Source organism: Sphaerodactylus townsendi, linkage group LG02, assembly GCF_021028975.2.
Source record: "Sphaerodactylus townsendi isolate TG3544 linkage group LG02, MPM_Stown_v2.3, whole genome shotgun sequence".
Classification (NCBI taxonomy): Eukaryota; Metazoa; Chordata; class Lepidosauria; order Squamata; family Sphaerodactylidae; genus Sphaerodactylus; species Sphaerodactylus townsendi.
In genome coordinates this window covers 128460543-128474702 of record NC_059426.1, presented here as the reverse complement: position 1 = coordinate 128474702, position 14160 = coordinate 128460543, and the positions used below count along the sequence as shown (strand labels likewise).

Below are 14160 nucleotides of genomic sequence, written 5' to 3'. Positions count from 1 at the left end.
GGTCAGCCATTCCTACCTAAACAGACACATGACTAAGAGGATGCAGAGTTCTCCTTCCCTCAGTGCTTACCAACAGGACACAAACAGATGATCATATCCTTTGCCTGTTATTCTTGGGTGAATAGGAATAGAGAGAAATGTGCTGCACTCAAAGCTGCTCAAGGCTAATATGTGTATGTATTAAACCAGTTGTGAACTAAATATATTAGTGAATGAACGCCTAAAAAAACTGCCACCATGAAAAAAGGAAACTTAATGTGTCCTACAAGATGCAACTACAACTGTAAAAACATACAACAAATCAGTCCTATACAATGTCTATATCAAGTACACCATATGAAATATAACTCTGAGGAATACAAGAGTATACCCAAGATTCGTAACCGACTGTAGCTGGGAATAATCCAGTGCGTTACTAACAATAACCTCCTACAGCACAGTATCGAGCCATTTCATAAAGTTCTTAAAGTGGTAAGCTCAAATTTTCATGATTTTCTGAAGATGGACTGTAGTAAGATGTCTCAGCAAGATGATTCTCCAGTCTCAGCAAGATGATCCTCCAGACATATTAAACAACCATACATGAGGAAACATATGAGAACAGTGCAGCTACCCCAGTTCCAGGAACAGTGTCCTCGCTACAGGTAACCCACCACACTAGAGATGAAATAACTGATGAAATTGCCTCACGCGTTTGGCAGCATTTTTGAATAATATTCTTCATCAGCGAGCTATACCTTCAGTAAGCATTTTTAATTGCCATCTCATCAATGGGTTTTAATAACCAAAGAATGGTGTTTCAACCCAATGGCTTAAGAGGGCTGTATTCAAGTTGGACTAGTATCTGGGAGGGCTCGGGGGCATGACCCCACCTCTGAGTCCTGCCCCCTAGCCTCTGTGCTTTTAAAAGCACATCCCTGGAGGCTGGCTCCTGCTCTCTCCAGGGTCTGGGGAGGGTAGAAGCTGGGCTGCAGGGTGCTCGGGGGGCATGCCCCCAAGCCCCACCCCTGAGCACGAGGGCAGGGGGACATCTAGAGAAGGAGTTGTCTCTGGGCACCATTTTTCCCCCATATGCCTCTGCATCGTATAGCAGTGACTCTCCTTCTTCCTCTCAAAGTGGTGGCCAGGGTAACCCCCCCCCCCCGCCGCTGCCATGTGGCATCTGGCACACATGCCCTGGCTTGCCCTATCCTAGTTATATGCCTGTCCTGAACCCAGTTTCCTCCCTCACCTTCCTCACTCTCCAGTGCTTCCTACAGAATGTAGAGAGCCTTCTTGGTTCCAAAGATGAGGTGGAGAAAGTTAGGGCTTCATTGCCTCTAGGACCTGAACTTGCAAAGAAAAGGCCTACACAGAATCCTGCTGTTCCTGCTGCTATGTTCTGGCAACCACTTTAGTATCCCTGCCCGCTGACACCTATAATCAGTCCTCAATAATGTGTTCCAAGTACCCAGAAGATGTGGTTCCAGCCTATTGTTCTGAGGCCACCGGCTGTACACTCTGAACCAGCAGACATCCATTTGGCACTGATTGGCCTACTTGAGCTTTTCTTGTTGCTGAATGGAATGATTTTCCATGTCACTTGGATGAGAAGGTGAGGGATCCTACTCCAGTGTTTGCCATGGAGGTCTTCTGCATATAACAGAGCAGTTGGCCAAGAATGTCCAAGGCTCTCCAATTTAAAATAGTTTTCTCAGATCTGAAGACATTGGATCAAATCACCTATTCCAGCTCATTGAGGTGATTCACTCTAACCATGCGTCTAGGCCTACCTGAGATTGCCAAGAACATAGGAACAGGAATAGGAGCATGCCTATTAATATTAGGTGCTGTGGAGCACAATCAGGATAATGCTGCAGCAGTCGTCTTGCTTGTGGGCTTCTCAGAAGCACCTATTTGGCCATTGTATGAACAGACTGCTGGATTTGATGGGCCTCGATCTGATTCAGCTTGTTTAGGCCTGATTCAGCTATGTTTAGGCCTGCATGGGTGGAAGCTTTGACCCGCAAGCTTGAGAACATGTAACAGATACAAATGAACATTGTGAATTCCTTTTTTATGCACCTGCCTGTTAACTCTCTTGTAGTGGAGGTTATGTCTGCAAAACATAGGGCAGGGGCATATTCCTCCCGATTATGTAAAGAAGAGAGGATATTGGATGGTAGAGGTAGAAAAGTCTGTACATCAGTAAATGTCCTCAAGATACAGAGGAGAGTGTGGTGTAGTGGTTAAGAGCAGGTGCACTCTAATCTGGAGAACCAGGTTTGAGTCCCTGCTCTTCCTCTTGAGCTTTAGAAGCTTATCTGGTGAATCAGATTAGTTTGTGCATCCCAGCATGCCAGCTGGGTGACCTTGGGCTAGTCATAGTTCTTCTGAGTATCCCCTTAGTCCCTCTTTTAAGAACATAAGAAAGAGCCTGCTGAACAGAGGCATATCTAGGCAAACTGTAGCCTGAGGACAAAACCTGAGTTTGCCCCCCCCGGTATGGGTGGCCACCCTCCCCCACACAACCAAACAATGATTTTTCATTAGCTCACAAAACACCTCCCACCCCCAGCAAAACATACATGACTCTCTCCCCACCAATTCTCTTTCCTAATTTTGTCCTCACACCAACCCTATGAGGTAGATTATTAGCCTGAGAAACAGCTCCAAGCCAGTGCAAGTGGGTATTAAGCATGTAAATCTCTCACAAATCACCCCCAGCAAAACATTTACCAAACAAATGTCAGCATCATCTCTCACAAATCACCCATTTCCACCCCCAGCAAAACATACATGGCTCTCTCCCCACCAACTCACTTTCCTAATTTTGTCCTCACACCAACCCTGTGAGGTAGGTTGTTAGCCTGAGAAACAGCTCCAAGTCAGTGCAAGTGGGTATTAAGCATGTAAATCTCTCACAAATCAACCCCCAGCAAAACATTTACCAAACAAATGTCAGCATCATCTTTCACAAAACACCTCCAGTGGAATCCATCCCCAAACAGCATCACTTTCAATGTTTAAACTGGGGACCTCACATTCTTCCTTTAAGTCCATGCCAAAGAGGGTGGATTTAAAAGGAGAATCTGGGGAAATTTGGAGGGTGCCTGCTGTCAGGGGTGCAATTGTTAAGCTAACAGCACCAAAATTTCAGGGACTCTCCTGATGATACCACCCTGGTTTGATGAAGTTTGGTTCAGGGGGTCCAAAGCTATAGACCTCAAAGGTGTAGCCCCCATCTCCTTTTAGCTCCCATTGGAAACAATGGGGGATGGGGCACCCCTTTTGGGAGTCCATAACTTTGGATCCCCTGAACCAAACCTCACAAAACCTGGGTGGGATCATCAGGAGGGTCTCCTGGAAAATCCCTGAAATTTTGGTGCAGCTAGCCTAATAACTAAAAATACAAAAAAAACACAAACGAACCTAAAATGTTTGCGCCCTCCACTAGGGGGCTCCTGGGGACATAGGGTACCCTATGCTCCCTAGGCAAATACGCCACTGCTGCTGGATCAGACCAGAGTCCATCTAGTCCAGCATTCTGCCTTTGGGAGCTCATATTCAGGATGTGAAAGCAATGGCCTTCTGCTGCTGCTGCTGCCGAGCACCTGGTCTGCTAAGGCATTTGCAATCTCAGATCAAGGAGGATCAAGATTGGTAGCCATACATCAACTTCTCCTCCATAAATCTGTCCAAGCCTCTTTTAAAGCCATACAGGTTAGTGGCCATCACCACCTCCTGTGTCTTTTAGGAACTCTTGCTTCAACAGATCCTCATGACCCTCATATGTTAACTCTAACAATACTTCAACCAATGAACTGCAGCCTGCTTCAAGGAAGCTGAACAGTAGCTTGTCAGGAACCCATTTGGACAATTCCAAATGTTGAATCTATCAATGCCCCTCCAGCAGACTATGACATAGTAGAGCCAAATGTTAAAAGCTCCTTCTTGCTTCTTTCTCCTGAAGAACAAGATGGAATTATACAGAGACTACAGTTACTTTCAGAGGACCTGGCCTCAAGCAAAACTTTGAAGGGTCCTCTCCTTAAGAACCAAGTGACATCCGAACGTGCTCCTTTTTCTTTATCCCAGGAGTCTGAAAGTCTCTCTCCATCAATTATCCAGGATCATGGAAGCCCTCCTTCAGCAACCACTCAACCTCCTCTCTTCCCAGCCTACAGTGGAGAACTTGAACTGGATTCTCATGCTTTCAGATACGTCTATAACCCTTCTCAAACTGGTGGTTTATCATGGGCACAAGAACTGCAGACCACTGAAGTTGAAATTAATACCTCTCCCACAGCTCAGTCTGTGGAAGATGACAAGGAGACTCATCATGTATCCACTTTGGTTAATTACAATAATTTGACATTTCTTCCAGCAGCTAAAATTGAGCCCAATGGTTGTGTCTTTTCTGACACAAGTGGCTCTCTTGACCAAGTTGTTGAACTAGATTAACTTTCTGTTTGCCTGCCCCTTCCATCCTCTACCTTAAAACTCATTTCCTGGAATATAGCTGGGTGGCACAGAAAGATCCTTGTTGCTGACTTTTATAAATATTTGTCCGGATTTAACATTATACTTCTCCAGGAAACATAGTCCCCTACCCTAGTCTATTAGGGTTTAATTCATATTATGTCCCTGCTTTTAAATCACATGTGAAAGCGTGGTATAAGTCTGGCCTTGCTATCTTGATAGCTGTGGATGTAGAACTTCCCCCATGTGAGCACTGGGCTCAGATGTTGCTTCTTATTGGTGCTGCATCCTCTCTTGTAATTGTTAATATATATTTTCCTCTGAGTGTACAGACTTCAAAAGGTGACCAGCTGGGGTCCAGTGTTCATAATTACTTTTCTGATCTTTGCCAGAATCACCAGCATGATATGGTGATTTTAGCTGGCGATTTTAATGTTAGAATCAGTAAGGATTAGCATAATTTTCAGTCCTTGATAGGCCTAGACCTTGATTTTTACCCTGGCATTTTGCACTCCCCAGGCAATCTAATGACAGTTTTTCTAAGCTTGCAGCTGCGAATCTTGTTACATTTTGTCTACAGTTCAATTTAGTTATTTGAAGTGGCTTGGCCCAGTTTAAATCTCTGGGCGACTGCACATATAGTCTCATTAATTGGTCTATTCAGGGCTCAGATATTGAGCAAGTTAGATCATTTAAATATTTAGGGGTTGTTTTCCATCACAAGCCTGGCTGGTCCAAACATAGAGACGAGGCCTTGAAGAGAAGTAAAAGTGTTTCTGCTGCTGTTCTGAAGTTTTTTACCCTTAATGGTGGTAGGTTTATTCTGGCGACCCTGAAAGTATTTAGCATGGAAGTAGTTCAACATTTAATGTATGGGATTCCTATATGGATTCATGCATGGAAAACCACGCTTGAATGGTTACAATCCAGCTTTTTATATAAAACTAGCGGGCCCAGCCACGCGTTGCTGTGGCAATTGTCCTCATCACAGTCCGCAACCCACACAGATGTCCATGCAGGTCCAATGATCCACAGCATAGCCTTTTGGGGTGGTCAAATGGAATCCCTCTTTCCCTTTTCAATGCACATCGTTATATTGTGCTGTCTTGTTTTTTTAGTATAAGGTAACCCTTCCCATTCCACAACGGAACTGTCCAGAGTGTGAATCCCGCTATCCATGAGGCTGGTTGACACACACAGTCCTGGCTTGGGTAAGGCAGAACTGGGGCAAGCAGGCTATCCCAGTCAGGAAGCAGAGGCAGGGTGGTGAGGCACTCAGATCGAGGCCAGCTCCCTGGGTTCTTAAAGGGCCATGTGCAAAAGAAGCGGAGCCGGTGGTGTTGGTTTGCCCCCACCCCGCAGATTTTCTTAGAAGAAAAAGGCAAACTCCAGCTCGCTTATAGTAAAAGTAGAGCTTTGGCGAATATGGGTGAGGAAGTGGGTAAGTGGTGGTTGGATGTGAGGGAGGGCAGAGTGAAGTGTGTGAGGATGAGCTGGATGTGTGTTGTGTGGTAGCAGTGGGTGAGGCACAGAGAGTGAAAGTTACCTGCGTGTGTGTATAGAGGGGAACCCCACCTGACGTCTCACACGGCAAAGTGTGTATGTGTTTCACTTCCAGTCGTATTACCTAACAGTATTACCTATTAACTGTTTTCACTGCTCATCTCTGCCCATCTGCACAGACATTCTAATCCCTCAGGCCACAGACAGACAGGCTGCATGAACATTCTAAGGGTGACAGTTAAACACAGCCAGCTTCATGGCCTGGTGCACCAGGAAAAAGACGTTTCACCTGGCTCAGGTATGGACTTTCAGCAGTTTGAAGGTCCGAGTACCTGCCAGCAACAGGGAGGGACGTCCTGTGAAAATTTGGGGGCGATCCGTCCAGCAGCTTCTGAGGGACACCATCAGGGACAAACACACTGTTAGATTTTTATATATAGAGATATTTGTTCCCCACTGTGTCCCTTATGCTGTCCTTTGTCTTGAGGCAGGACAGCACCTTTTGGAAACTAGGGCTTGGGCCCCCACCTTTAAATTCTGGGTGCGCCTCTGCTTCCACTCAGACTCACATAGTTTGATCACATAGTTTGTGATGTGTAAACTTCCGACTACTGACTGGCTATTAATTGAGGCTAAAATTTCCTCCTTGGGCCTCTCCTGGGACTGCTTGCTCATGCTTACTGCCACTGAAATCTATCATCAATTAAAAAATTAATTAATTGAGCATGTATATCCATATCTTTTGAGCAAGACACAAAGTTCTTGTTCACCTCTGTACTTTGGAATTATTCCCAGGAAGTTATGTGCTGCTAATTATCTGGACCAATTGCTTAATCACAAACTCAGATGGGCTTTTACAAGAGCAAGTTGTAATTCTTTTCTGTCACCATTACTTCATGGTTGGTTTTCAAACATCCCTCGGTAGGATTGACATTGTTCTTTCTGCCCTTCGTATATCGACTCCCTTGAACACATCTTGCTCTTCTGCTCCAAATATAGTAGCTTTAGGCCTGATTTTTGTTCCTTAACCTCGGTTGGGTTTTTTCCCCTTACTACTTTTTTTTCCCTTACTTTTTTTTCCCCCTTACTTTTTTTTTTTTGCTTAATAACCCTGAGGTTGAGATAACTGAAGCTTTAGCCAGATTTTTGTTGTGTGTTCTGGATTAGCTCTGCCTGGCTCTTGTTTATACTATTTACACTGTTTACTATTGGATTCACCTTTTCATTCTCATGTTGTAAATGCCTGATAAAGGTCACTGAAACTGAAACTGTGACAATCGGCTGTAGTCTCAGTGATGACACTCCAGCTCCACTTGTGATCATGAATCAGTGCTCTACTTCAAGAAACAAGGGTGAAAATAGAAGACTGACCTTTCCAGGGAAAAGAGCTCTTAGTGCTCAGACAGATGGGTTCTTGGACAGAGTGAAGAAAAACAATCTCACAGCAAAAATTTGGCATCACTGCGCAGTCAGCCTTTTACAAACTGAGGTACCAACCAAGACATTACTAATATCTGCCCCCATAACATTCTGGGCACTACCAATTTTCTTCCCAACTATGCTGTCAGTTTCAGTATTCTGTTTAACGTCAGGGAAAGAGACACCAATGAAATCCAGGAACAAGAGGTTTAGCTAGCCCAATAGGGATCCCTCAACTAAGAAGACATCCTTCCAATGACTATGCACTTGCTGTGCCTCTGCAGGCTTTGCAGACAAGCTATCCTTATTTGCTGACACCTGGAGGCATATCACTGAGGATTCTTGGAGCCTCTCAGTAGTTGGTTCAGGATGCTTTTTGGGTTTAAAGTTCTCATCTCCTCTGCTTCCTAGTTCTCTTACTCTACCCCTACAGCTAAGGGAAGAAATGCACTATTGCTTCAAAAAGGGGCAATTCAGTGGGTCCCTCAGGGTGACTTCTTCACAAGTTTCAATTTTTGCTACTTCCTTATTCATATAAAAGGTTCAGAAAAACATCCAATACTCAGCCTTAGGGAGTTAGTTAAATGTTTGAAAGGTTCCAAGTTTCAAATTGTCACTCTGCCTGATATGATTTCCTTTCTTTAGGTGGGGTTGTTGGTTTGCCATATTGTATCTCAAAGATTTATACCTCCTCATCTCTATTCACCCAGAGTGCCAGAAGTACCTGCATTTCCAGAGGCTTTCCAGTATATAGTGTTACCTTATAGTTTGGCCATTGCACATAGGGTTTCACAAAATGTATATCATTAATAGTAGCTCACTTATGTCTTCAAGGTGCATAGTTACCAAAAATGGTAGGGTCTGTCCCTTTTAGGAAAAAGAATTAGCAGGGAACAAACCGTAAATTGTGAAGCGGGGAACCAGGAACTTTGCCACCTAAATTTATGGGGGTCTTCCTAGAAAACTGCAAGAGACCAGAAATAAAGTTTTAACATTTTTTATTAGAAAAAAAATAATAAACTTACACACACTATTGAGGCTGCAGGAAAGGTGTAGCTGGCAGATATGCATATTCATGTGAGACCAGGGGACTTGCCCAGACAGATCCTTTCTATTGGGACCAAAACCCAGGCCCAGGATATGGTATCTATCTTAGCCTGTACTGTGCATAGCACCTTTAGGGGGGATGGACAGAGTGCTGTTTGATAACAGGCACATCTGTGCTACCACAGGTCTGTCTGGTAACAGCATAGTTTGGCTGTTGTGGGAATTTCCAGACTGTGTGGCCATGGTCTAGTAGTTTTTGCTTCTAACTACTAGGCCACATCCATACAGCCTGGAAAACCCGTAACAACTAGTTGATTCCATCCGTGAAAGCCTTAACGATACATTGATTCATGGTTAATCAGTACTGGATTGACTGTCTTTTTGTGGCATCATCTGAATCCTCTTTGTGCGACTTACATATGCTATCCTGACTTCCTGGGCCTCATAGTCAAACCTGTGGTGGCCCAGAAATCTAGATTACTCCAACTTCAGCCATACCATTCATAGGTGCTCTCCTGATTCTCTGCAGGGGAGAGTGATTGCACCTAACGATAGGATTCTGACCCTGTTGGCACAAGTCAAGTATTTTCCAACAGTCAGGTGTTAGTCTGCCTTGGCCATACAGACGTAACTGGGGCTCATGGCCACCACTACACAGTATTCTCATTTGCCAGGCTGAGTATTAAAACCTGCAGAACTGGCTTCTCCACCAGTTCAACCCTAGTAGGCACTCTCAGTTCATGTGCTTCTCTGTGCCACAAGCAGTGGTCAGGTCCTTCAGCTGGTGGGCTTGGAGTGCAAATTTGCTTCAAGGATGGCCCTTTGGCATTTGGCTTCATTACATTCAGGTCACCTCCACTGCATCACTTCCAGAATGGGGTGCCCTTTGTCTTTCTTCTTCCAGAAGGGGGAAATGTTCTGAGCAGAAGCATGGTCTGCACATTTAATCTGTTGGAGTGGAGGGTAGAAAAACATGCCTTAGTCTTTTTTGTTGCCCATTTAGGGGGTAGCCACTGATAATACTACTGCATTGTTTTACCTTAATAATTTCTCTTCTCCTTTATTGGGAACATTGTCATGTATGGGAATAGGTGATTCCCAGGTCTGTCACACACTGTTCATATTGCAAGGCACACCATTAATATTCATGAAGCATTACACAAGTTACGATCAGGGAGGGCAGGATATAAATTGAATAAATAAATAAGAGAGTGCTACAAGCATTATTCCACTAGCTGGCCCACATCCTTCACTACTCTGTCTGATGAGCTTGCTGTATTCCCATGTGGGACTGCACAGAAGTCATGAAGATGAAAACAGGGTTGCATTTACCTGTAACCATTGTTCATCAAGTCATCTTTTGTGCAGGTACACATCCCTTTCTCCTTTCCCAGCTGTGGGCCGCTTCCCATGGTTTTCTTATTTTAGTCTCCATGGTGGGGAGGGAAGGACTAAGGGAAGGAGCACTGTGCCTCCCCACCTCTGGTCACCTGTGCCTCCCCACCTGGAAGGGCCAACCTAGGCAAGGGAAGGGGAATGCTTCTAGGGCTATAGAAAATGCTAGAAATAAAAACATTTAAACTCAGTACCACCCCAACAGGTCTGTGTGACCCACAGTCACTTGTGTGCCTACACAAAAAACCAATTGTTGAATAATGGTTACAGGTCAGTGCAACTCCATTTTTGTCTCCCTTGACAGCTATTGGGATAGTGCCAGTGTCTGGGATAGGGAGTGTTCACTCTTACCCCGGTGTGGAGCTATGGTTACAAGTTACACAGAAATGTTGCTATAATGATGTGTTGCTTTGTTTTATTCCTTGTAAACTGAAATGTGAGAAAACTGAGCAGTTTATATGTGTGTTAAACTTAAACAGTGTGACTTATGAATCTTCCTCTTTGTCTATTTATTGACATGCTTAGCAGAAGCTATAAGATATTGCTCTTTTATATTCATAGCTTTACCCTTCCTGAAAAGCTGGAATATATTGTCAACAAGTATGCTGAACATACACATGACAAATGGGCTTGTGAGAAGGTATGACTTATTATATTCCTGACAAGTGACTGTCAGAAAAGGACAACTGAAACATTGAGAATTGAAGATAGGAAATCTATTCAGTTTCTCTACTTAATAAATTTGCCTTTCAGAGTCGTAGATTGTTAAATCACAGCATCACATTCTTGTAATGGCTTATCATCTTTCTTTTTTTCTGATGAGAACATACATGTGTATTTTCCAGCAGCTGCTGAATACAGTAGAAATTACTAAAATTACATTAAACTGCATAGGTTTTGTTCATGTTTCTGACAGGAAATTTGATGGTCCTGTTCTTGTCAGTATGACAATTTAATGGTGTCACCTAAAGGCCCACAGAAAGGAGTTCATGGAATATGATTTTTAAACAGCAGATGTGGGGGTTAAGGCAGCAATTAGAAACTCAACTATTTGACAATGTTCTCCTGGGATTTTGGAAACTGTGGAAATCATATGTTGATATGTCTACATATACTTCTAGTTTATTCAAGATTGATTCTCTCTATACATAGAATAAGGTGAGCTGGGGGAAATTCATGTGAATGGAATGACACCGTTGCATGCATAAATGGTGATAACAGCTTATAGCCAATTACATTGGCTCATGGATGGGATCTCACAAAGCAGGGCTTTTCTTTTTGCCCCTCCCACAGCTCACTAATTCTTTCAATTGTATTTCATGGGAAAGGGGTCAGCACAGAGGGAAAATTGTCACAAATCTTATTTCAATCTATTAACAGAAATGCCCTTCCATCACTAAAATCAAGCAGTAAAATACAGGACACCAGTGGCATATCTGCCTAGGGATGGGGGTACCCTCTGTCCCTGGGTGCCACTAATCTGGTCATGTGGGGGCACAAAATCAGCCCCCCACATAACCAGGAAGACGGCAATGTTCAGGTGCCCTCAGCCCAGCCCATGTCATCAAGCCTGCCGCTCTCCCAGCTGGCAGCTGGCAGCCTACAGTCCCTTCTGCCATCCCTTCTGGGGAGAGCAGAAGCAACTGCAAGGCTCTGTCCTTTGCTTTTATAAACATGGTGTGGGGCTCAGAGGCTTATAAAAGCAAAGGAGACGAGGACAGAGCCTTGCAGTTGTGTCTGCTCTCCCCTGGGGGGGGAAGGGACTGCCAGCTGGGAGCTGGGAGCTGGGGGGCAAGGCCTGGGGGATGAGACTCAGGGGTGGGGGACCACCCCCCTGAGCCCCGCCCCCAGGCATAGCAGGGGGCACCCAGAGAATGGCTGTCCCTGGGCACCATTTTTCCCCCCATATGCCTCTGCCGGACACTTAAATAAATTCTATCAGTTTTTAAAAAGTACGTGTCCTATGATATTAAACTAAAGCATGGTACATATAGCCTTCAGCTGATTATGTACAAGGTGGCTACAATGCTGCAGGGACAAATGTCCATCATTGTATGGATTTATTTTCTTGTACGGATGTATTTTCTCTAGCCCCATTTCACTTTCCATTCTTTCCATGGCAAGCGACACCACTTCTAGCATGACTTTAGTTTGCTTCACCACCAGAGAGAGGCATATTTGCCAGTGAGCACAGCTTTGCTCCAGAAAGGTTTCCTCTACCCATAGCCAGCCTACCTTGCTCCACCCTCCCCTAACCCTTGAACTTCTGCCCATGCCTTCCCTTTCGCTCCCCCTTCCATGTTGCTGGCTGCTTCCTGCTTCCTATTTGTCCTACCAGCATCCTTGGGTAGCCAGCAAGTGGTAGTCAAAGAAAAGGAGCTCAACCATGCAGGCTTAGCTAAAACACACCAACCTCTACATTCTCATATCACTATATTGATATCTCAATATTATAACAGAGAGTTCTTGGTCCCACCATACACCCAATGTCCAGCACATTCAGCCCCCACCCTTTTCCAGTGATGGTGTAAATCTCCTCCTCAAATACTATAAGGGTGGCAGGAAGCAAAAGTTGGGATTGATTTAATGCAGGAGTATCAAAATATTAAGGAATATTGAAATAACCAGCCTATCTCTCCTCCCATGGCAGCAGGTGCAGTAGGAAGTGTGTATGTGTGTGTGGGGGGAAGAATATCAGTTTTAGGACATGGTCCCCTTCTTCAGCAGAGTGTAATCCATGAAATTGCTTTGCCTCTTTCATTTGGAGAGGGTGATTATTTTTTGGAAAGGGGCTGCAATATCAACATAACTGCAATAACAGCAATATCGATGTAACAGCAATTTAAAGGGCTTCAATAGAGCTACCAATCTTGTGACTGTGAGTGAGTTGATGGGTGGAGTTAAGAGAACCAGTAAAAGCAGAGACCCTGGAGCAAGCAAGCTGCACAGTAGCAGTGGGGTGCCTCTTTGCGTGTAAACAGAAAAACGCAAGGAGACCCCACTACAACTCCACCGTGCAGCAAAGATCCCTAGCATTCCATGCATAAAGGGACTTTTTTTCTTGTTAGTTCCTAATATGTAGAATCACACGTTGCCCACATACATATTGCAATAATGTCTGAATATGAAGTCTCCACGTCTGGATGCTAATCATCTACCAGCCAATTCATCTATTCTTTTTTTTCTTTTGAAAACTAATTTTTTAATGTGAGCAGCTATTGCAACTATCCTATTCAACTAACTCCATAGATTAATGTTCACTGTGTGGATTGTGTGTCTGCTTTCAGAGTAATAATGGATGGAAGTATGCCACTTCTCTAGATGAAAATATGAAGACACATCCTTTAATAAGGCCTTTTAAAACATTAATTGAAAAGGTAATGAAGAAAAGCCTGATCTGATTTATTATCTGAAATAGCAAGTTTCATGTTTCAGTCTAATCCCAGTATTCCATTACTTCTGTTTCAGTGTAATCCCAAACAGATTTAACATTTTAAGATCATTGATTAAGTTTTAGGATTGCACTTCTAGTCTTCCCTGTGAATCTGAAACGCAGTGATGTATCATTTTGCATTTGAAGTCTTGTCTTCCTTACTTCCATATGTTAGAATTCATCAGAAATTCCAATATGAAGCTATACAGTTGATGCCACAGTTCATTATAACTTGGAATATTTAAGACCATTGATTTATGTGTACCTGTCTAAATCTGAGTTGACTAAATGTCTCTCCAGGGCAAATCCATTCTGCTCTCACTGTTTGAAAAGCACAGTTTTCAGAATGTTGTGAGACATTTGACTTCTGATAACTGATGTGAAATGTGCTAACTACTTCCCAATGCCCCCTATGCTACACTTCCCTTCTTCCCTCTGTTTACAGGTTTTCCATGGATGAAATATATTATATAGCATTTTGACAAGGTTGAATGGAAAGCTCCTTTGAGCTTTTAACTCTGCTGTAATTCTGTATGTGTAGTTTGACAAACTTTACAGTTCAGTCATTTGCAAAGTTATTCCTGGCTCAACCCAGTTAAATCTGTGGGCCTTGAGTGAAGAAACTTTGCCTAGGATTGCACTGCAAGATTCATCATCATACAGTGTTCTCCCAGTATCTTATCAATACATTTGCATAGCAGGGAAACTAAAACCCAGTTATTATTGGGGCGAGGGGGGGAGGGAGCCCTTTAGATTGGCAAACCAGACTATGGTTGGTGACCATTCCTTTTTTAAGTGGTTTTTCTGGCTCATACTTGTGGCTGATAGTTTTTCATCAGTGAGAGCCAATAGTTAAAAGATAGTCTCCTGATACGTGGGGAATCCCTCTTGAGTGTATATAG

General features: G+C 43.8%; 1 protein-coding gene across 1 annotated transcript in view; it reads left to right on the top strand.

Moving 5' to 3' along the window:
* The window catches only part of RYR3 (ryanodine receptor 3), a 372359-nt gene that overhangs the window by 210791 nt on the left and 147408 nt on the right, over window positions 1–14160 (top strand). The window contains exons 53-54 of the mRNA XM_048484286.1: window positions 10387–10465; window positions 13113–13202. Coding sequence (XP_048340243.1) covers window positions 10387–10465; window positions 13113–13202 — 169 coding nt within the window. The remainder of the gene's footprint in view (window positions 1–10386; window positions 10466–13112; window positions 13203–14160) is intronic.